General features: G+C 38.5%; 2 protein-coding genes across 5 annotated transcripts in view; one reads left to right on the top strand and one right to left on the bottom strand.

Annotated features, from left to right (window-relative positions):
- Positions 1–502, bottom strand: part of CEPT1 (choline/ethanolamine phosphotransferase 1) — a 36,988-nt gene extending 36,486 nt beyond the window's left edge. Inside the window, exon 1 of one of the 2 annotated variants that reach the window (XM_060090244.1) lies at positions 478–502. The gene's annotated coding sequence lies outside the window, so the exon portion shown is untranslated. The remainder of the gene's footprint in view (positions 1–477) is intronic. The other variant, XM_060090241.1, reaches the window with a different exon arrangement.
- On the top strand, positions 24–23,401 carry DRAM2 (DNA damage regulated autophagy modulator 2). Of its 3 annotated transcripts, none has more exons than XM_060090245.1 (11): positions 24–189; positions 546–644; positions 1,267–1,385; positions 2,351–2,414; positions 7,300–7,444; positions 11,128–11,195; positions 13,371–13,510; positions 19,889–20,066; positions 20,579–20,661; positions 21,870–21,962; positions 22,471–23,401. In XM_060090245.1, the coding sequence occupies exons 5-11, from the start codon at positions 7,314–7,316 to the stop codon at positions 22,576–22,578; spliced, it is 801 nt and encodes a 266-aa protein (XP_059946228.1). In that variant the 5' UTR covers positions 24–189; positions 546–644; positions 1,267–1,385; positions 2,351–2,414; positions 7,300–7,313; the 3' UTR covers positions 22,579–23,401. The 3 variants fall into 3 exon arrangements, with proteins under 3 accessions (XP_059946228.1, XP_059946230.1, XP_059946231.1); XM_060090247.1 differs by having other exon boundaries at positions 1,264–1,385; XM_060090248.1 differs by having other exon boundaries at positions 490–644.
- The last annotated feature ends 543 nt before the right edge of the window (positions 23,402–23,944 follow it).

The following is a 23,944-nucleotide window of genomic DNA, read 5'->3' as shown; positions in this document are numbered from 1 at the left end:
TTCGCGATTGCCGTAAAGGGATATAGGGTCGGAACAGGCGGCGGCGCGAGCGCGCACCTCCGCGTGGTGAGCGCGCCCCAGGGCCGGCTTAGCTGCTCGGGTGCGCGCGCCTCGGGGCCCTGCACCTTCTCTGTCCTGCCGGCAGCCTCCGGAGTCGGCAGTCCGTACGGGCAGGGTCATCCAAGCAAGGTAGGCCAAAAAGGGGATGAGGACCGGCCCCAGTTCCCACTAAGGGGTGTGTATCAGAGAATGGGATCGGGCGGATAGGGACGCGGACGCTGCCGGGAGCCCCCCACCCCCGTGGTGGGCGTGCGAGTCGCGTGCCAGCTCGCCCTGCCTCCAAAGACTACGCTGTGAGACGCGCGGGAGAGGGACCAGGTGCTAGCTGGAGCCGCGGGCGGGCTGCGAGGGGGCCTTGGGGAGGCGGGAAGCTGGCCGGGAGCGGGTGCAGGCTGGGCTCAGGTCTCTGCTACTCACCTTTACGTCCAGGTTCTTGCTCTCTCTCCCCCCCGCTCCCCTCCTCTCCGCGCCCCGTTTGCCCCAAGCCCGACCGAGCTCCGCCTCCCGCATCTTTTCCCGGCACCAAACAACGCGTTAATCCAGCTCTTCGTCCAAGTGCTTCGCGCTTCCGGAAGAAGGCAGCGGTGGGTCTAAATAATTCTTTGGTTTTATTTGTTTTAAGTGGTTACCGAGAACCTTAGCCCCAGTCTCACGAAACACTGTGGTTGAGTATGCATTCCCTTTGTTACCCCTGGGCTCAGATTCCTTTTTGCGGGGGGCGGGGGAAGGGGGAGGAAGGTTTGAAATTGAGGTATGTGGTGACCTTGTGTTTACGCGAAGCTCAAGTCTACGCGGAGTTTTGTCGCGGGGGGCCCAATACAGAAAGGTAAATGGCTGGTCCTTTGTATCCTCACAACCGTGCTTACATTAGGATACATTTACAAAACACCACATTTTCCCAGTTCTCCCAATTTAAATTTGTAAATCAGTACCCAAATGCAGCTCTAATTTGCCGTGCATCATCAGATTCTCCCCGACTTCTCTCCCTGTAACATTTGATCCAACTTGTAAAACAGTTACTTAATTTTCTAGACTATTTAATTTTTAACCGTTACGAAAATATTACATTTGTTAGAAGGCCAAATTAGAGTTTAGAAGAATAACCATTTACTATTATGCTTTGCATTGGGCATGATTCTGTGTACCTAGGGCTTTATTTCTTCACTTGGAATATCCAGAATTCACTTTTTTATTGTTCCTAAGCAGTCACCACTTAGAGGAGACAGCGTAAGGAATTCATCTTTTTACCGGTGGCATTTAAATATTTGTGAAATTCAAAAATTGTAACTGCAGTTCTGATTCACGGATCTTCAAGGAAAGCAGAGGTAGGTGAGAGATGCAAGAACATTTTGTTAAACACTTTCACTACTATATGAAGGTTATTCCTGCATATTTTCAAGCCTCTTGAAAAGTTTCTTAAATTGTTAACCATTAAAATTCTAATTTTGCTTGCTGGCACTTAGCCAGCCATGCTTCCAGCTTTCCAGTGTGATAATACATAGGCAGTAGTAGTCTTCCTCACCTAGTCGGTGCACTTAAATTTCTCAGTAGTCCTTAGCAGACTGGTAAACTATTTCAAGCCCTGCTTTTCCTCTGAATTGTCAATTTAGATAACTAGAACCCTCAAAGCCTAAGGAGATAGGAATCCAAGATGATTCATATATACAAAGAATGAAGTGTTGTCATTGCCCATCCCTGTGGCTAATTGTGGTTGTACAGAATCGATAAATCACCTTTCATTGTTATATTGTATGCTTACTCTGTACTACTCTAAGGAACAGCTACCTTACAAATCAGAATACTGAAACTCAGAGAAGCTAAGTAACTTGCCAGAAATCATCCAGCTGGGATGTGATAAAGCTAGGATTTGCACTTAGATAAACCTGATCTTACAGCTGTGTTCTTTCCATTGCATCACAGGGACTAGTCAGTGCTTTATTTGGCTTAATAATAAGCTATCATTCTTTCCTCATTATTGTCTTTCCTTCTGTGGGAAGGAACTCAGTGTTTTTCATTTTATTTTATCCTTTTTGAGATCAGCAAAAGATGTCTAATGTGAGAAAGGATGAGAAAATTGATATCCCAGATTTAAAATATTATTTAATTCCAGATGGTACATCATTATAAAATACACAAGTATCAACTCTTTAAAGAAACAGAAAAAACGTTAATAATGATATAGCATAGTGTTCTATCCATGAACAATATTGGTGCATTGACTTGAAATTTTACATGTTGTTAAAGCCTGTGGGTCGAAACAACCTCTATTTTCTTTGTATGTGTATTTCAGGATTTACAAAAGGTGCAGGTTTGGGCAGATTTGAAGACTGGTATTTTGAGAACTTGTAAAACAGGTAATTTGTCTTTTACATTCTAAAAGAGGAAAAAACATTTATTGACCACTTATGAGAGCATCTTTACATATATTATCTTATTTAGTTCTTGAATAAACCTCTCTGAAGCGGGTATTATTTTAGACCATTTACTAAAAGCTGCCGGTATCAACAATGTGTTTAGGTTCTTGTGCTATGTCAGTGTAATTCCTGCAATAATTATCCAGCTCAGTCCAATAGAACTTTTCCATGATGATGGAAGTGTTCCATATTTTCACCCTCCTATATGGTAGCCACTAGACACCTGTGGCTTTTGAGCACTTGAAATGTGTCTAGTACAACTGAGGAACCGAAATTTTAAATTTTATTTTATTTTAATCAATTGAAATTTTAATTTAAATAGCCACATGTGGCTAGTGGTGACTATATTAGACAGTGCAGCTTTTACCGATAATGTTATTGCCATTTTTCAAAGGAGAAACTGGTTCAGAGAAATTAATGAAGTTTGCCCAAGTTTGCACAATTCTATTTAAAAAAAAACGTTTTTGGGGGCTTCCCTGGTGGCACAGTGGTTGAGAGTCCGCCTGCCAATGCAGGGGACACGGGTTCGTGCCCCGGTCCGGGAAGATCCCACATGCTGCAGAGCGGCTGGGCCCGTGAGCCACGGCTGCTGAGCCTGCGCGTCCGGAGCCTGTGCTCCGCAATGGGAGAGGCCAGCGTACCGAAAAAAATAAATAAATAAATAAATAAATGAAATAAAATAAAAAAACGTTTTTGAGCAGAAAAATGTTTTAGGACTGTTAATTTGGCAGTGCACATAGAATGGATGGAGGGGAAGAAAAAATTAGGCCAAGAGAATTGAGAATCTGATTTGGGTGTTTACACTGGCAACTAGGAAGAAGAATGGTTGCCAATGACTGAAGGTAGAAATGTTGTCATTTAGTGACAACATGTGAGGGCTTTGGATGAGAGAACCTAAGGTTACTCTGAGGCCTTAGAATCTGGATAACCTGGAAAAACGGTAGTACGAACAGATCTTCCTCCACTTACAATGGGGTTATGTCTCACCATTGTACGCTGAAAACATCGTAAGTTGAAAATGCATTTAATACATATAACCTATGGGAACATGGTAGCTTAGCCTAGCCCACCTTAAACATGCTCAAAACACATTAGTCTACAATTGGGCAAAATCATCTAATACAAAGCCCATTTTATAATAAGGTGTTGAATATCTCATGTAATTTATTGAATTCTGTACTGAAAGTGAAAAACAGAATGGTTGTCTGGGTACAGAATGTTGGTAAGTGTATCGGTTGTTTACCCTTGTGAGTTTTGTGTCTGCCTGGGAGCTGCATCTCGCTGTCACAAGAATATTGTACTGCATATCACTAGCCTGGGAAAAGGTCAAAATTCAAAGTAAGGTTTTGATTGAATGTTTATTGCTTTTGCACCATCATAAAGTGGAAAAATTCTAAGTTGAACTGTCGTAAGTCGGGGATCGCCTGTACTGTTAACTGAAATGGAAAAATAATGAACCTTTTTGGGGTTTATGAGGATTTGGTTTGGGTTATTGAGTAATTTTTATGAGCAAGGCCCTCATCTCTGCTTGGGCAGAGAACTGAAATCCCTCATCAAGGATTTTATCCACTTCAGACACCCTCCCAAACTTTTATACTATGGAACATAATGAGCTGTAACAGATGTGCAAATCAAATGTTCTCAGAGGAAGGGGTGTTTATTTCCAGATGCAAAGGGATTAGGGAAGGTTGTATGTGGAAGATGGTATTTCAGCTCGATTTTGAAGAATAGGAAGGATTTGGACATGAAAAAACAATTAAAGGAAGAGGTCATGTGGGAATTCCCTGGTTGCCTCATGGTTAGAATACCCGGCTTTCACTGCCGTGGCCAGGTTCAATCCCTGGTCAGGGAACTGAGATCCCCGTGAGCTGTGTGGGGTGGCCAAAAAAAGTAAAATAAAATAGGCTCTCCCATTCTCCCTAGAGGAAGACAGTGCTTTCCCCCAACTTTGAAATGAACCATTGCCTACTTGTCCCTCCAGTGAAATCCTCCGACATCTATCTCCACCACTCCCACTCTCTTCTCTGACATTATCTACTACTCTGGAACCTGGCTGGGACCATACCTTCCCAACATACCTGAGACTAATGCGACCCACAGAATTCTGGGAGTTGTAGTGTTTGGGGTTTTTTTTTTTTTGAAAAAAAAAGAGGTCATACTTCTAGCAATGGGGTGGACAAAATGTTTTGAAAATCCCTTTTGCCAAAACACCGAAATGCTGAATATATTAGCCTTGTAAATGCATAGCAGTTCACGTAGGAAAGAAACAGAAATTCTCAGGACTAAGAAGTCGAAGAGAGCTGACACCAGAGTAGTAAACCAGTAGTGTGTCTCTTTTGGGGCCTTTGAAATAAAGTACAATCAAAGGTAAATGATAGGCTCCCCCTGCTCACCACCCAAGGTAGAGAGATAGAATTCATACCCCTTTGACCTCCCAGGTGTACAACTTCCAGAGACACCATTCACATGATATAGTTTGTGTAGATGATGCCTGTGTGTCAGGGGATGACTTTTTCATAAAAAGTAAAATGTAAATATTTCTACTTGAAATTGTACAACTCATGGCCTTGGAGAACCACCTCCCCCCAAATCAGCCAGGACCCTCAAAAATCTATACACTCAATGAAAGGTGGGCTAGGAAAAATACCTCCTTCCTGGCAAAGGGGGATCACAAAGAAATTTGTTCATTTTCACCACAGCTCCAGGTGGGGGAATAAAGATACCACATAAGAACTTGAAACTACAGGGCCTGTCATCACTCAGATTCAGGGTTCAAATTATCTATATGGTCTAAAAAACCTGGAAGCCAAGAAATTAAAAGTCGCCCCAGGTTCGTAATGTGCCAGAGTGCCTGGCACAAGTAAATACAGACCCTCCCTGGAATGATTCACCCTTAATCTAAGCCTCTTAGAATATTCCCAGTTAAGATCATCCAAACAGGAGCTCATAGTCAAAAACAGAAAAACATGTACAAGGGCTGGCAGAACCAACAAATACGGAAATAGACTCCTAAAGATTTTAGAATCAAATTTATCAGAAACAAAATAACATTTAAAGAGATGAAAGGAGAAACATGAAAGATTTTAGAAGTTAATCAAAATTTATTGAAATTGAGAATTATTGTCCCAGAAACTTATGTTGGGGAAAGTCCTATAGGAACTTGGCAAGGAACTGTCATGATTAGCTAAACAGAAGAGTAAAATTGATGGAATGTTAAGGGCTGACGGGGAAAAAAAAAAAACAGGAGATTATGACAATTCAGACGGGAAATTACTCAAATCAAGTGCATAATGGTGACTTTAGGGATAAAGGAAAAGAAACTTATTTGGCAAGATTTAAATGTACATATTTTAGCAGCAAGTCAGATGATCAGAGTGAATGACAAGTACAAGTCAAAAATGGCTGAGGTTTTATTATCTGGAAGGTCAGTCTGAGATGAGGAAGTTGAGCACATTGGAGGAGTGTGGAGATTAGAATGGTAAGTTTTTACAGAGTCCCTGTGAAGTACTAAATTTCAGTCCAGAACACTATGAAAAAATACTCCTCCAAATACGAAATTACTTTCACATGCGTAGGAGTAATTTCTTATAATTTGAACATATCTCTGTATTTATTTTTTTTTAATTAAATGCATGAAATACATTAATATTTTCTAATTCATATTATTGACCTCTTATTACTTACTAACATTGTCAGTCTGGAATTTAAGGGAAAAAATGATGATGAGTGATATGGGCATATGTAGGCCCTTTCAAGTTTATTGAGGAAGATAAAACCAAACAAGCAAGTAACAGTTAAGTGTGATGAATGACCTGGTTGGGAAAGTGAGCCTGCTGTTGGGAACAAAGCAGGTACACTCAGCTGAAGCTAGAAGAGCTGAGGCTTGAAAATGTATAGCAGTTAACTGGTGGTAGTGGGGCAGGAGGGTGACACCATAGTAGTCTAGTCATCCAGGCAAAACAACGTGCACCAAGTTTCAAAGGTGCGCAAGAGGGCATGACACACTTGATGACGATCTGAAAGAAGTTTGCTGCGGCAGTATAGCACGGTGATGGTGTTAGACTGGAACTGCCTGAGTTTGAGTCCTGTCTCTACTGCAGCCCTATGACCTTGGGCAGTTCTCTTAACCTCCATAATTCTGTTGTGAGGAGTAAACGAGATCATGTATTTAAGGTGTTTAGTAGCCTTGCTGACACAGTAAACACTGTGTTTGCTTTTGTAATGATGATGAAGATGATGATAGCTAGGGCAAGGAACTAGGAGCAGACGGAGAACTGGCCGGAGAGGAATACAGAAAGGTTAAGTAGAGATTGGACAATAAAAAGAGCTTATAGACATGTTAAGGAGGAAGGACAATTTATAAGGGCATAGGGGAGGCACTAAAAGGTTCTTTGGAGGAGAATAAAGTGGTCAGGTTGGTATTTTAGAATTAGCAGGCTCATTCTGATTTTAAAGTCAAGTCTAGGTGGTTATAATAATTATCTGGTCAAGAAATGATGGTGGTTTAAGTAGGGTAGTGGCAGTGAAGATGGGGGGAAGGGGTAGATTTGAGGAAATTTAGGAGGTGGAATAAAGAGCCCTTGGTACTTGGTTATGTGTGGAAAGATGGAGGAGAAAGATAGTGTCTAGATATGGCAAATGGGTGAATCTTGGTTTCATTAACTGAGAAACTGAAGGAGAGCAGGTGTCAGTAGATGGTGTGGGGGCCAATGAGAAGTGAAACAGCTGAGGATGATAAGTACAAGGTTGTGGGATGGGATGGCTAAAGTAGAATAGATGAAATACTTGTGAATAATCTTTTCTAATTTGTTTTTCTCTGCTTCAGGAGACGTGTTTGAGATGTGGTGGTTTCAGCAAGGCCTCAGTTTCCTTCCTTCAGCCCTTGTAATTTGGACGGCTGCTGCTTTCATATTTTCATATATCACTGCTATAACACTTCACCATGTTGACCCTGTTTTGCCTTATATCAGGTCAGTGAAATGTATTCTTTTAATGGAGAATGGTATGTCTTATTCATATTTTAACATTGAACCCAACATTTAAATTTAACATTTTAAAATTCAACTTTTATGTTTGATATTACAACAGTGAATGGAGCATAAAAAGGAAGTTGTATTTGGCTCTTTCTATGTGATAGAGAAATGTGGAGACAGGGGGCTAAGATTCATTTAGTGAATTGTGACACCTCAGTGCCTTGTCTTCCAAATAACTACTTGAGGTCTCAGAAGATAGAATTGGAATTATTCTCCCCTTACCATTAAAAAACGCTAGAGCAATGATAATAATATTAAAAAATAATGGTAATGACAAACATTAATTGATCCACTTAACTGTGTACAAGGTAATGTTCTAAGCATTCTTCAGGTCTTAAATAATTGAATCCTTACAGCCACCCTTTGAGGCAGGAACTATTACCCCCATTTGGTAGAGGAGGAAATAAGGTCCAGGGAGATTAAGTTGTTTGTCCAAGGGCACATGACTCAGTAATTAATGGAACCAAGATTCAGTTTGACTGGGCCATTTGATTCTAGAGACTGTGCTCTTACTCTTTATGACATGTTGCCTAGATCTTTCTGACACATTAAGTATCTAAATTTATTGATAATAGTTTTGAAATTTCAAAACTACTCATGATGTAAGTATGGGTACTCAATTACATGTGCTATGTCCATAACCCTCTTTTTTTTCTCCCCAATTATAAAGGCAATATGTGCTTATTATAACAAATTTTGAACAGTACTAGAGTGATTATAAAAATAAAAAGTGAAAGACTCTTCCAGCCTCCCTCTAGTTCCTGCCCTTCCAGAGGTGATTAATGGTTTGGTTGATTTCCTTCCAGAGTTTGGTTTTTTTTGTTGCTTGTTGTAGTTGTTTCATTTATTTATTTGTTTACCTTCTGAAAAATAACCTTTCCAACACAGAAAATAGTGAACTTTTAAAGGATGATAAACCAAAAGGCTAAATTTATCTTTTTTAAATGTCAAGAAGAGGTCAGGGCATTGCCATTACATTTGTTGTTACCACAATGGTATGGTGTAGCACAAAGGACACCAACAAATTGAGTCCACTTTAGGAAGATTTACAAAATCCAAAGATATTTTAGAATTTAAGTTTCCAGTTCTAGGAATAATTTTGATAAGTAGTCACCTCTGTTTACCACTCTGCTAGAGGGACATGCAGCTTAAGGAGCCAGTTCATTCTTTAGTAACTCCAGGAGAGCATACATATTCCTGAGCGTCCTTCAGCATTTTTATTTCCCCTTAGAGAACTTGTCTGTTTGAGCTCTTTTTCACTTTCAGTTCTCTAATGGTACTGCATGTGATTCTCTGATAGATATAACCCCAGGCACTTCCTTTTCTGTTTCTGTCCTTCTACCTTTTAAATTTTTTGCAAATGAACTTAGTATTGCTGCACGGGGAACTTTCTCCAACATTCTAATATATTTAAACTCAATGGTACTTATTTTTACTTCTCCTAGGCTCATTTTTTTAATCTGAAAAATGGTTGAGTTAGACTAGATACTCTGCAGAATTCCTTTCAGTTCATAGACCCTACCTAAAAGGCTTAATTATTAAAGTCCCCAAAGGACATAACCAAATATAAATTTCACTTCAAAGACAATTCACAATTCAAAGACAATTCCACTGCAAGTGTGCTTCAGGTGTTCTCTTAGTTCAAGTAGTGAATGCTCAAGTAGGGTGCATGAGACTAGTCACTGGGGTATAAGAAGAATTTTTTAGAACTTCTATGTATTTTTTATTTCAAAATATTTAAACTTATATTTGGGAATTCTCTGACAGTCTAGTGGTTAGGACTCCACACTCTCACTGCTGAGGGCCTGAGTTCAATCCCTGGTCAGGGAACTAAAATCCCACAAGCCACTCGGTGCGGCCAAAAAAAAAACCTACTTAAACTTATATTTAATATATGTATAATAATATGATAAATAACATATAATGATGATCAGACAATTTTTTTTTTTTTTCTTTTTGCGGTATGCGGGCCTCTCACTGTTGTGGCCTCTCCCGTTGCGGAGCACAGGCTCCGGATGCGCAGGCCCAGCGGCCATGGCTCACGGGCCCAGCCGCTCCGCGGCATATGGGATCCTCCCAGACCGGGGCACGAACCCGTATCCCCTGCATCGGCAGGCGGACTCTTAACCACTGCGCCACCAGGGAGGCCCCCAGACAATTTTTTTTTTGACGGTGTGTGATCAAAATAGTTTGATGACTACTGGGTTGAAGTGCGATGCTGATGGGTGTTTTCACTTATAGGCCAGTTTGTCATTCCGATCCAGAGCGCATTTAGCCAGTCATCTTGGAAGTGCATGCTGTTATTTACTTGTGGGGTAATCCAAAACAGGAGCGTCATTTGGAATATGACTGTTAAAATTATGGATTTTTTTTCTAATTATAAGAATAATACATATGCATTATTCTTGAAAACTTGAAAGGTAGAAGGAACAACAACAACGAAACATAATCCCCCACTCCCTGAAAATGATCAAAGAGTAACAAAATCTTTTGTGTCTGAAGAAACATTTTAGAGTGTGAAGGAGCAATCCTTAGAATTCATATTTGATGCTTTACTTTTCCTAAACCTAATCCAAATGTTCGCCAAATCTTATTGATTCCTTAGCGGATATGACTTCCCATTTCTTTTTTATTCCCATTACATTGTCTGAGTTGAGATCCTTCTTACCTCTTTCCTATAGTACTTCAATCTGAGGCTAAAGACTTTGTCTTTTTAATCTTTTCAGTAGTTTGAGAGAAGAGGAAGGAACTAACATTTACTGGGTGTCTCTTGTGTGTCTGCTGCTGTGCTAGACATTTCACATGCACGACCCCAGTTTTGTTTCCTCATGTTGTTCTGATGAGGCTGGGAGGGAATTGATAGCCCCATTTCGCAGATAGGGAACCATCTTAGGTATATAAAAGAATGTTCTCAAGGTTCCCCAGTTAGTAGTAAATGGTGGGCTATTAATCAGGATCTATGCATTTCACCCTGTGCTGAAAGACAGGCATGTAACAGACACATTGCAGCACAGCGTGATCTGTGATTTTAATAGAAGTCTGGACTGAAAGCTGTGTGAGTCAGCAAGGCTGTCTTGAATGGAATCTCTAGAAAGGTAAGGGCTTGGTCTCTTGTACTTACCACTGTGTTCCTTTCCCTAAAATGCTGTCTGACAATGCTGGTAGGTGCTTGATAAATATTTTTAAAAATTAATCAGGAAACGATTAGGTGTTAATTGAATTATAGGCAGAGAATAACAGACGCCAAAAGAATCATGAAAGGTCCTTTGGTGTTTAGGGAATATTCAAGTGAGACAGGTAAACACGCAGCCTGACTGATATAAGTTAATAACGCAGCCTTAACATAATAAGGATAGCTTTTTTATCAATTCATAGTGATTTCTATTATGTGAAAAAGAAATAACCTTAAGTGATACAAGAAAAAAGTGAACGAGGCAAGTATTGCGAGCTCAAATTATCATGTTCTTATTATAAAATTATGTAAGAGTTGAGCTCATAGATTTATAAAAAGATAAAGGATTTGAAATAACCCCTTTTGTTTCTTATCCTTTAGAAGAAATACATGTGTATACTAAATCTAATATGAGAAATCCTCATACCTTTTTTTTTTTTTCTTTCAGTGACACTGGTACAGTAGCTCCAGAAAAATGCTTGTTTGGGGCAATGTTAAATATTGCCGCAGTTTTATGTAAGTAGTGAGAGTGGTTTTAACAATCAAAATTAATAGCTGAATTGCCCTTTTCTTCTTTCAACACTGTTGGGTTATTTATTTTACTTTCTAGTTACAATTGAAGGAATGTTATCACTAAATCATTGATCACAGGTATGTTTCTTTTAAAGTAAAAACAATTTCTAGAAATGCTAAATTATGGAAATAAATCTTTTAAAAATACCTATAAGGCTATTTGACTACTATAGAAATAGAAGTTGTAAAGTATAACCAAATATACTTGCTTATAGAAGTTGTAAAGTATAACCAAATATTCCTTGAGGCCCTAAGTGGATTTCTTAAGCAACCAGTAAAGGACAAAGAGCTGTAAACACACTGACCACAGCTGACCCCAACAAAATTCCTTTAAGATAAACACTTCAGAAGTTTGAGAATAGCTGTGGAACCATGTTTTAATTTTCGAGTGATATTCTCATGCCAAAGAAATGGAGTTCTGCTATGGTATTTTACATTCCTGTTCATTATTTTTTTGAAATTAATTAATTAATTTATTTTTGGCTGCATTAGGTCTTTGTTGCTGCACGCGGGCTTTCTCTAGTTGTGGCTAGCGGGGGCTACTCTTTGTTGTGGTGTGTGGGCTTCTCACTGCTGTGGCTTCTCTTGTTGCGGAGCCTGGGCTCGAGGCACATGGGCTTCAGTGGCTGTGGCACGCAGGCTCCATAGTTGTGGCGCACAGGCTTAGTTGCTCCACGGCATGTGAGATCTTCCCGGACCAGGGATCGAACCCCGTGTCCCCTGCATTGGCAGGTGCATTCTTTTTTTTTTTTTTTTTTTTTTTTAAAATTATTAATTAATTTATTTATTTTTGCTGTGTTGGGTCTTGGTTTCTGTGCAAGGGCTTTCTCCAGTTGCGGCGAGCGGGGGCCACTCTTCATCGCGGTGCGCAGGCCTCTCACTATTGCGGCCTCTCCTGCCGTGGAGCACAGGTTCCAGACGCGCAGGCTCAGCAGTTGTGGCTCACGGGCCCAGTTGCTCCGCGGCACGCGGGATCCTCCCAGACCAGGGCTCGAACCCGTGTCCCCTGCACTAGCAGGCAGACTCTCAACCACTGCGCCACCAGGGAAGCCCCGGCAGGTGCATTCTTAACCACTGCGCCACCAGGGAAGTCCCTGAACCAATTTTTTTATTAATGGTTTACTAAAATAATACTTCTTCCATCAATCGTGATTGTTTTAAATATTTGCATTTTTCCATATGATGTTTATTATTTGGTCAGGTCAAGCATTGAAGTTAAAAAAATGATTCTTAACCAATAAGGACAGTCAAGTGGGGTTTTCTTTCCATAACTGACTGCTATATCTGATTGAGCCAAGTTGTAGTAATTTGAAATAAGATGAAATGGGAGAGAGACAAATAATCCTTTGGTGTTTTTTGCCTATGTTCATTTTATACGTATTCTAGAACTAATTACTTTAGACATTAATGCTAATCATATAGAATATTTTGTGTTTTATGTAAAATTTATTACTAGAGATTTTCAGAAAACATCAAACTTATCTCTTAAATTTTTGCTAAATTTTTTAAAAATAAATTTATTTATTTGTTTGTTTTTGGCTGCGTTGGGTCTTCGTTGCTGCACGTGGGCTTCCTCTAGTTGCGGCGAGCGGAAGCTACTCTTCGTTGTGGCGCGCGGCTTCTTGCTGCGGCATGGGCTCTAGGTGCATGAGCTTCAGTAGTTGTGGCATGCGGGCTCAGTAGTTGTGGCTCGTGGGCTCTAGAGCACAGGCTTGGTAGTTGTGGCACACAGGCTTAGTTGCTCCGTGGCATGTGGGATCTTCCCAGACTAGGGCTCCAACCTGTGTCCTCTGCATTGGCAGGCAGATTCTTAACCACTGTGCCGCCAGGGAAGCCCTTTCCTAAATATTTTTAATATGAGGGCTACGAGAGGCAAACGATTTGCTCAGTCACACAGAGGTAGCAGTAGTTTCACAATGCAACCTTAAAAGTTCTTTAAAATCTACAGCCTTTTTTTTTTTTTGTTTGTTTGTTTTTTATTGTTTTTTCTTCTATCAGATTAGCTTTAAAAGGAAACGCTATGTTCCTGGATAGCAGTGACCTTTGTGAGCTCTTTATTGGCAACTTTATTCCTTAGTTATTTATTACTTTGTTGTTTTTCCGATTATCTCTTCCCAGGCATTGCGACCATTTATGTTCGTTATAAGCAAGTTCATGCTCTGAATCCTGAAGAGAGTCGTATCATCAAATTAAACAAGGCTGGCCTTGTACTTGGATTACTGAGTTGTTTAGGACTTTCTATTGTGGCAAACTTCCAGGTTTGTGTTTTAGCTCAGCACAGGTATTTTCCTGAAGTACATAAAAATACATGCTAAGAAAGAAAACCTGAAAGATTCAGTTACATGTAGTTATTGTATTTTGCCTTAACAAAATGGAATCCACTGCCTTTAAATTACTTGACCCTCTTAGAAATTAGAAAAATTCATTCTCAGTAATCTTCTGAACAAATACAAATTATTATAACTTTTTAAAGATCCTCGGGAGTCTTTACTTACTAGATTCTTTATTACTACTTAGTTGGAGATTACTCCAAGACCAGAGAGAATTGACATAAATTATAAGTGACACAATTACAGACTTAAATTCTTTTTTTATTATGCCTAACTAGTTACACTCATTTACCTATTTTATATTCTTGTTTAGATGTTCCTCTTTATTGCCTGCATCCCTAAGTGCCCAGCCACTTATATGAGGAAGTAAAGGGAGGAGCTATAGCTTTTCCAGTTTTTTTCTCAGGGAATTCTTTATGTTAAGGTGGCAGTCAGCCTTCAGCAAATATCTGTAAAGTCTCCACGTTCCTTTCTGCTGACATTCTTTCAGAGGAGTCTTTGGTAATACCAACTGCATCCTAAGCATATGGTGCTTTTTTTTATTAATCCCTGCAGTCTTTAGAGTTTCAATTTATACATTTGATAACCTGTTTAGATATCTAGTAACTATTTAGACATACAAACACACCCTCATCATACAAATACATGTATAAAGGCATATTCCATCTCTCTTTTTTATTCAAAGTTCTCCATTCCTATAATGCTTCTGATTGAACGCTCCTATTTTTCAGTTTTTTAGTAATGGTTAATACTAGTAAACTCTATAAGTATAATCAAAGTGGATATTAGGGTAATGCTTGCTGCTATAACAAAGTCCAAAATTTCAGTGTCTTAACACAGTTGAAGTTTGTTTAATTTTTACTGGAGTATGGTTGCTTTATAATGTTGTGTTAGCCGCCACCGCACAACAAAATGAATCAGCCATACACATACAGCACAGTTGAAGTTTATTTCTTACATACATACATCCAGGGCAGGTATTTTTGGTTGATAGATGGCCTTCCTCCCACAGTGATTTAAGGCCCAGACACTGTCCATCTTTGGGCCCTGCAATTCCCTAAGACTCTGTGGTCTTCTGCATCTAGCTGCCTGAAACAGTCAAAGAGAACATGCAAAATTCACCCCTACTTCTTAGAAACTTGGACCCGGCAGTGACTCGCATCATTCCACTGACATTCCTTTTTGCTAGATGTAAGAGGGGCTGGGAAATGTAATCTTGCTGGGCATCAGTTCCCAGGGCAACTCTATACTATGGAAGGGACACAAAAACTTTTGTGGACAACTAGCTAGCTGTCTACCACAAATAGGGTCCTGCCTTCCCGAATCAGTTTGTATAGCTCAGTGTTTAAAAAATGCATTTGGAGGTTTTTAGTATATGGATAGTGATTCTTTGCTCCAGTTATCCCTTGATCAGTTTAACAATATCTCTCATGACTGTATGGTAAAAATGGATTCCAAAGTGACCTCCACATATAACATACTACTTCTGTTAGTAACTGATACTTTTTTACACAGCCCAGTAAATCCCAGTGGCAGTTCCTAATAGCACCCATGCAAACTGCCTTTCTCCCTTTAGATATTCAGCTACTAAAACAGTTTATATTTATATACATTCTTTGTTTTGTTTTCAGCTTTCATTCTAATTCACATTCATCACAAGGGTCCCATTGACCTTGTAATTTTGAATCAAATTACTTTTTCCTCTTGAAAACATCTATTTTCATGCAGCTTCGGACCTGTTGAGTGAATATGCTCTACGTCTTTTACTGATGGATTCATTGCTGGACCCTATTTATAAGCAGACCCTGTAGCATTACCTACATATCAAACAGTTCTCCTTCCTTCCTTTCTAATGTAAACTTTCACTGCTTATTTAAAGTGGTGAGTGCATTGTCTCTTTCTCCGCTTCCCTCTTGCAGAGACAAACTCTAGTTGATTCATATATGGAAAAATTGTACACAAACCAGGTCTATAAATGGTTTACAGTTAGAGAGCTTAACTTGGAAGAGAGGCAAGCACTTTGTTTTAAAGTAGGGACTTGTTGGTTTTATCTCTTAAATATTTCTTGAAAGCATCTGCTTCTCTCCATTTTCATTTCTATTGTCGCTACCATCTCCTTCTCAACCAGTTTAGATTTCATCACCTCTCCTCTGGATTACTGCCCTAGCCTCCCTAATAGTTCCTCTGCATTCACTGTTACATCCCTTTAATTTGATGCCTCAGCCAAAGTAATCTTTTGGAAATATATGTACACCTCATTCTGTTTCCTTGTACCGCTGCTTAAAGCTCACAGGTCCAAGGTCACATGAAAAGAGATAGCATCAAGAGAGCAAAAAATAATTTGTTAAACTGCCAAACTGCTTAATTAACTCAAAGGTCTTTTGTGATCTGGCTACTATCTACCTGTCTGGCCTCATTCTACATCATTCCCCCTCCTAATATTGTACATAACACAGGTCTTTCTGTGTTCCTTAAATAAGAACGGTTTACTCTGTTTCATACATTGTTTCTTCTGTTGCACATTCCACAGCCCCAAGCCTAAATAGATGTAGGCAGACTATACTTCCTCAGGAAAGTCTTTTTTTGTCAATAGATTTCCTCCTGTATATTTCAGGTTTTCTTTCTTTGTGTTCTCTAAGCCTCTGGAAACTAATTCTGTGCAGCACTTCTTATAGTCTAATTTTTTATCTATGTTTTTTAGATTTATTTAAAAAAATTTTAGTTGATATATTTCCATTAATTATAGCTCAGTGGTTTTGTTTACCATTGTATATCCAGCACCTAACATAGTACTTAGCACAAAAACTCTGACTTAAAAAAACACATATTTAATTTCTTTGAAAACAAGTGTGTATAAAAACACGCAGCAGGTACTTCCCTGGTGATCCTGTGGTTAGGAGTCCACACTTTCTCTGCTGAGGACCCGGGTTCGATCCCTGGTTGGGGAACTAAGATCCCGCAAGCTGCACAGCCAAAAGAAAAAAAAAAAACATGCAGCAATGTCTTCCTAATGTCTACTGAAATAAAAACGTACAACGTGATGGATGTGAGTTGCAGTTTTATCTGGGGACTTACTGAGGACGATAGCCAGGAGGCAGCCTCTGAGATATAGCTCTGAGAGACTGCTCCAAAGAGGTTAAGGGGGGAGGTCAGCATATATGTGTTATTGGAGAAAGGGTATGTGCTGTCAAACACACATATCAGTAGAAGGTCGCTGCTAGTCACAAGGCACAGATATCTTAGTTAATGATTTTAGTGCTTTTCTAAGTATGGAGAGATGCAAGAAATTGGGTTCATAAAATTGTCTCCTGAAAACATCTAACTGTCTGAAGGCCTGTTCTGCCAGTTTCCACAGAGCAGAGTGCCTCATTCCTGATCTCTGCCCTGAACTCCTTTCAGAGTATGTTGAAGGTCAATGACTACAGTGGCTAATGACTCAATCCTTGTAGGGCCAGATGGCGAGTGACATTCTTTAGTTGGCACTAGGATATTTATCCTCAAGGAAACTTGAAAGGGATAACTAGGCAGAAATCTATGTTAATTTTCTAGAGCTGTCATAACAAAATACTACAATTTGGGTGGCTTAAAAATAACAGAAATCTATTCTCTCAGAGTTCAGGAGGCCAGAAATCTGATATCAAGGTGTTGGTAGGGTTGGTTCCCTTTTGGGGGCTCAGAGGGAGAATCTATTCCATGTCTTTCTCCCAGCTTCTAGTAATTCTTGGCATTTCTTGGCTTGTGGCAGCATAACTCTATAATTTATGTCTCTGTTGTCACATGGCATTCTCCCTTCCTAGAAAATTTATCCTCATAGAGACTTTGGAAGGAATAAAGATTAGTTCTTAAATTTCGTTAACTGCTTTTAGGTGAAGATTACAGACCACTCAATACATAGTTTTTAATTTCTATAGCAAACATTTGCCCCTGACCACACATATCTCTGTAATTTCTCTTGTCTTTGTCAAAGAATACATTTTTGTCTTTGTTAAATGATATATTTTTAAAGAAGATAAAATTGTGACTTTTGTACATGTCAAAGATTGTATTTAATTTATTAATGAGAGGAATAGTGGGTAATACAAACCAGTTCAAAAGAGAAATCAAAGTACCACACATTTATAGTCAGATAAGGAATGCTCAAATGAATTTACAGATAGATGCAAAGCTAGCAAAACTGGTCATTATTCACAAAGTGATAGTCAATTGCATTCAATAGGACACAATGTGCATTTCTATTTATATGGATTATTTGTGTTATTATGCATTTTTAATAAGTTAACTTTTGTCTATACACATAATGTCCATCATTGCACAAGTTCTCTCTGCAAAATAGCCTAGTCAAAGACAAGTAAAATTCACATTTCTGTAGAACCATTCCCAGAGGCTCTAGTATTCCATTGAAAGGATAATCTCTTGCCCGTTTCAAGATCTTTTGCTGTTTTCCTAGTCTCTAAAATGACAAAATTGAGTGAATTAGGCAGAAGTGCTGGCCAGTTAAAACCAGTTTTATATACCTCTCTTGATTATAAAAATACAGTAGTAAATGCTCTCCATTCTTTATTTTTCTTTTTAACTACAGGATTTTGTTGATGGAACTGTGTACTGATCACATGTGGGCATTGGTCAGGCTATATCTGTATTTAGCTTCATCAATATGTGAATGAAAAACGTTGCCTGCCATTTCAGTAAACAAAGGGTATTGCAGCCATCAAGCCACTACAGCCACCTGGGCAGTGAGCCCTGAGGAAACTCAGGATGGAGACAGATGGGCGGCCTGCAGCCACCCACCAACGGTGCACCCTGAGGGGACTCAGGATGGGGCTGGATACTGGCCCTAGACAGCTAAGGTGCTTATCAATGGAATGATTTCAGTGAGCGCTGACTCTTGCATCTTCCCAAACAGAAAAGCACAAAATTAATTTGAGATACCTGGTTTTCTTTAATTAACAGTAATCTTCTTTGTTGCAAAAATCCTATATGTCCTGGCTCCTCCCTTTTGTCTTGAAGCAGTCCCTTAGAACCATCTGAGGCTGCCTCTTGGGCTTGAAGTCTTCAGAAAGTCTGCCAAATATAATTCTCAACTTTTAGGTTGTGTTTTTTTTTCTCTTCAGTCGACAAATATATGCGAGAATATTTTTAAGGAGAAAAATTCACCCATATTCTTGCTCTTAGCCCTAAAATAGTTTCATTTTTGCAGCCTTTATCCATATATCTATATATATATAGGTAAATTCACATGAAGCAAGAAGATATTACCATTTTGTATTATGTTTTATGGGTGCTGAATGTTTTTTTTTCTTTGTACCCAGCGTGGTGGTAACAATGACTTTTTTTCCCTTCCCAATGCTCAAACTTACTGCCAGTTAAAACACCCCAAACCTTATTGAAGTAGCACTTTCTCTCCAAAAGGAAACCAATGCCATTGGCAAATAAATTGTTACCTTTTATTTCTTTATACTAGAAACTTCTTACACCTTCAACTAAAAAAATGGACTCTATGTGAATTAGCACAATTGATTGTAGAAGGAGGGAACCAACGCCTAACCTAACCTCTCTTCTCCTGTTACCTTTGTCATACCCTCTTTACCAAGTGCTGCATAGTACCTTCTCAAGCAAATGACATACAGACAGCATCAGTTTAGAAAAATACAGTTCAACCAAAGGCCTTTGATAGTAGAATTTTTGGAGAAATACTGTCATCACTTTTAAACAGGGACATATAGAGTAAAATGTAAATGGATACTGATAAGAGTAAGGCAAAGGAAAAAAAATTAATTAAAAAGTAAAAACAGTAAGGTAAAGGAGAAGATAACTACAATTTATGGTAATCCCTCATTGTATAATTTATCAAAAGCAATCAAACTAGAGACAAGGGGGGATGTTTTAATTTCTTGAGCCTTTAAATTGCATTTGGATTTTAATTAGGTTTAAGTTGAGACTCCCTACCCCCTGCATTCCCAAGCATCCTAGTCCTCTTTAACTTGTTCTACTCTTTCTATAACCCATATCACCATTTACTATACTATGGAATTTACTTATTTCTAAAGTTTATTATTTAATGCGTAAATGAATAATTACTATCATGTTTTCAGTAGTAGCATATGAAGTAATTCGGATTACTGTAATTCTCAGGTTTATGCTGAGTACAGAGGAAAAACTACGTCAGGAAATAATTTGTAGAATCTGCAGAGTTTTTCCACTCAGTGAATGTCCTATTGAAATCGCTGGGCTTGTGCTTTTAAACATTGTGTTGTTGATGCGTTTGGGGTTTCTTTTATTTACTTATTTCTTCCTTTTACTTCTCAGAAAACCACCTTTTTTGCTGTACATGTATGTGGAGCTGTGCTCACCTTTGGCATCGGCTCATTATACATGTTTGTTCAGACTATCCTTTCCTACCAAATGCAGCCCAAAATTCACGGCAAACAAGTCTTCTGGATCAGACTACTGTTGGTTATCTGGTGTGGAGTAAGTGCATTTAGCAGTATCCTTTGCTGTAAAATGTGGCTACACCTGGAATTGAATAACAAAACTTAAGTGAACATTGTTGGCATATCGTAAGTAGGCCTTTTGTGGGTGATATTCTTGCGTTTAGTAAACCCTAAATTAGAGAATTTGAAACATGAAATTCAAATTTTTACATGGGACCTAGTGGCTGAGCTAGAAACAAAGATAATGTCTAGCCTAATCATACTTACTTCAAAGATAGGAAGGATTAGTTAGTGCCCTCCTTGAGAACAATTATGTAGCAAAAGCTTATGATAGAACTAATGAATTATTGAGCAAAGAGGGATTGACTATGCATCATAGTAATCTTCTGGGCACATTCTAAATTTTACTACTGCCATGTAACATGAAGTCTTCAAGAAAATGGGTTTGGGCCTTGGAAACAAATGTATGTGTAATCCTTTTAGATCTTTAAAGAGATTTTGTTTTGTTTTAAATTAAACTTACAGGTCTTCCCTGAGATTCTTCCTTGACTTACTTTTTTTACAGTGCTGACTTGTTCATCACTTTTGTACAGTGGCAGTTTTGGCGCTGATATAGTACAGAAACTCCATTGGAATCCTGAGGACAAAGTAAGAACTGAGAGTCTATAAAACTTTGTTTTATAGTAAAGATGACTGTTTTGGTTGATTTTGATGTATTTTTCATTTCACTACTAACAATAAAAGTTTTTCAGTAGAAAAATCAGTGATGTATTAGGATTATTTTCTATAAATGATAGAGTTTATGTAGAACCATCCACATTCTCCTGTCACTTTGTGGTCTGTGAACATTTTCAAGATCTGAAGAGAATTGTGATGGCAGAGAGTTTTCTCAGAAATTGACTCCTCTAAAGGTGGATATAGTATGCAATGTACCTGACTGAAATCTTTTATTAGTAGAATACTTGTTTTCTGAATTGAAAAAAATTTCTTTTCCTACTTTTTGTTATCTGGAAGTTCATTATTATGGACTCTGCATTTGGGTTCCAATATAGTGGATATCTGAATGGACATAGCATCTCTGATACTGAGAAAAAGCGAGGTGGGACATATACTTGAATAGGTAATAAAATGAGTTCATCTGTTTTCACAAACCACTCAGGTGACATTTTATTTTAAATTATTTTTAAAGAATCAGCCCTAGATAGGACATGTTTGTGAGAATGACTAAATGAAATAATTTACTAGGTTCTCCTAATTAGAATCTATATATTATTTAATGCTCAAAAAATAGCAGGAGGGCTTCCCTGGTGGCGCAGTGGTTGAGAGTCCGCCTGCCGATGCAGGGGACACGGGTTCGTGCCCCAATCCCGGAAGATCCCACATGCCGCGGAGCGGCTGGGCCCGCGAGCCATGGCCGCGGAGCCTGTGTGTCCGGAGCCTGTGCTCCGCAACGGGAGAGGCCACAGCAGTGAGAGGCCCGCGTACAGCAAAAAAAAAAAAAAAAAAAAAAAAAAAAAATAGCAGTAAGTTTATCATGAGCATCATTTACTTAAACTTTTTTTAATGGCATTTAATGACTCGTGGCTTTGGGAAAGGTAGTAACTTCTTGGTTGTAGAGTAAAGTTCTCCTGTCTTAGTTATTCAAATGAAAATTTTATTTGCTGTGGATGAAACTATGATAGATCATTTAGGACTTTTTCTAATGTCTGCCTTTAATTCTAGAGATATGTTAAATAAACCAGGGGTTGATATTCAGAACACAGATTGGTTTATAAATATTACAGGTTTTTTGAGAAAAATTATAGGTCATTTGAATGAAATTTCATAGAATTATTCTTTTTTTGTTGTCACTTAAGGGTTATGTGCTTCACATGATCACTACTGCAGCAGAATGGTCTATGTCCCTTTCCTTCTTCGGTTTTTTCCTGACTTATATTCGTGATTTTCAGGTAAGAAAATGTAGAATTAGATTTATGCAGTCAAACCTCCTTCAGGTGGAATAAGAAAGCTTTCTATAGCAACTCTTGCCTTTTCGAAAATTAACTTCTTAAGCAGTGATGCTGGAAGAGGAACTTCTCAGGTGAATTGTTTCTGTGTTTCGAGAAATAGTGTTTTCTTAGCAAGGTCCAGTCTTGAAAATAGGGTTGTAAAACAACTGAATTTGAAGAAATTCAGAGAACTTTTATCAACTCTGCCTACATTTACATAGGCCATCCTCAACATTTAGTTTTACCAATTCCTCATAGAAACCGAAGAACACCAAGGAACTTCTGAGGAAAGAAGCTCACTTTTCGCAATTCTGTTGGAACTACAACAGTACAACAGCTGTCTCTCTCTTGTTACTCATTAGAATTGATTTACATTCCTAATCCCAAAAGATATTCCTCAGAAAATATTGAACATGTGATCTGTCTTTAAGGAGCAAACTTCTGTATGTAATGTTCTTTTCTGTTCCAGAAAATTTCTTTACGGGTAGAAGCCACTTTACACGGATTAACCCTCTATGACACTGCTCCTTGCCCTATTAACAATGAACGAACACGGCTACTTTCCAGAGATGTATGATGAAAGGACAAAATATACCTATGGTGATTATGATTCTCAGGGATTGGGGAAATATTCATGAAAGTTACTTATTCTGCTCTGAAATTTTCAACCAGTTAATCAAGGCTGACAGTGATATCAAAGAATCCTGATAATCAAGAGACATGAATTAAGCCATTTGATGTTGTTTTAAAGGATATCTTCAAGAGGACCATGAAAAAACATTTATGCCTATACTTTTTTATCCCGGAAAATATAACCAAAGGACTACAAAATTGTAGATTTTTTTCTACCTTTTTAAGAGAAACAACCAGAAGTGCACCAAGCAGTCTGCAAAATCCAGCTTTTCACATTTTTAAAAACATTACAAACCATGTTTTGTTTGGAGCACTTATGTGAGATGTGTTTCAGGACCCCAAATAATCAGCAATGCTCAACAGCTCCTTTAAAATTGGGTTTTGAAGTAATAGTTTTACCATATTAATACATTTCCTATAGTCTTTATGAAATTTATTTCCTCTGGAATCCAACTTTAAAGGGAAGCAGACCCGAATTCATGTGAGCACTTTTATTGCTTAAGCTTTGCACAAGAGATTCTGTAGATATTGATTTGATTCCTGCCACAAGGCCAGATAGTATGCTAACTGGTCTATACACATGCTTGTGATAGTTTCATGAAGCTTAGTCTCTGATAGGAAATTTTAATTATTAATGAATGAGAAAAGTAGCTATAGGTCAATTTACTCCAGTTGTGTTTTGCATAAGACAATGGTTAGTGTTCCTACACAAGTCTGAGAAGTTTGTAAATAACAGTATAATTAAAATAAAGTCACCTCAAACTGCACTCAAGAGTGTCTGAAGATTTTCATTTATAGCAAATTATAATTACTTGAAAAAGTAGCCTTGAACAGGCAAATGGTGAGCCTTTTTTAATGGGATGTGATCTTTGTATTATACAACCCAATTCTAAAGGACAATATCAGCAATCCAGAAAAACTAGGTACAGAATAATTGTGATACATGAATCTACCAAAATAATTTTCTTTCTCTCTGGTCATGCAAGTGATTGGATAGCTTCTACTTGGATCCCTATCTGTGCAGATGGAGAATGGTTTACAGATCCCAGATAAAATTCAAAAGAAGAAAATGCTCATCTGGAAGGTGCCCAGTGACAAACTGGTTTGCAAAAGAATCTCTGACGAAGATTAACAAGGTTTATCTTTTTAGAAGAATTGGGTCCATAGCCAGAATAAAAGATGGTAAGAAAAAGTTTAAAGTGTAAGAGGGAGCAATTTAAGGAAAAATGGTTATATGGTGGAAATGTAGATCTCAATTATGAAAAGGTTGCTAGTTATAGGACTCTAAATATTTCTGAAGACTTCTAGAC

This window comes from Mesoplodon densirostris, chromosome 2 (genome assembly GCF_025265405.1).
Source record: "Mesoplodon densirostris isolate mMesDen1 chromosome 2, mMesDen1 primary haplotype, whole genome shotgun sequence".
NCBI lineage: Eukaryota > Metazoa > Chordata > Mammalia > Artiodactyla > Ziphiidae > Mesoplodon > Mesoplodon densirostris.
Note: the sequence above shows the minus strand (reverse complement) of the source record. Positions and strands in the feature narration are given on the sequence as shown.

Coding starts and splice junctions, on each gene's coding strand:
- DRAM2 (XM_060090245.1), top strand. CDS start 7,314: ATGTGGTGGTTTCAGCAAGGCCTCAGTTTCCTTCCTTCAGCCCTTGTA. Junction 20,067..20,578: donor TGGAGTAAGTGCATTTAGCA/GTATCCTTTGCT, acceptor CTTTTTTTACAG/TGCTGACTTGTTCATCACTT. Junction 21,963..22,470: donor CTTATATTCGTGATTTTCAG/GTAAGAAAATGT, acceptor TTTCTGTTCCAG/AAAATTTCTTTACGGGTAGA.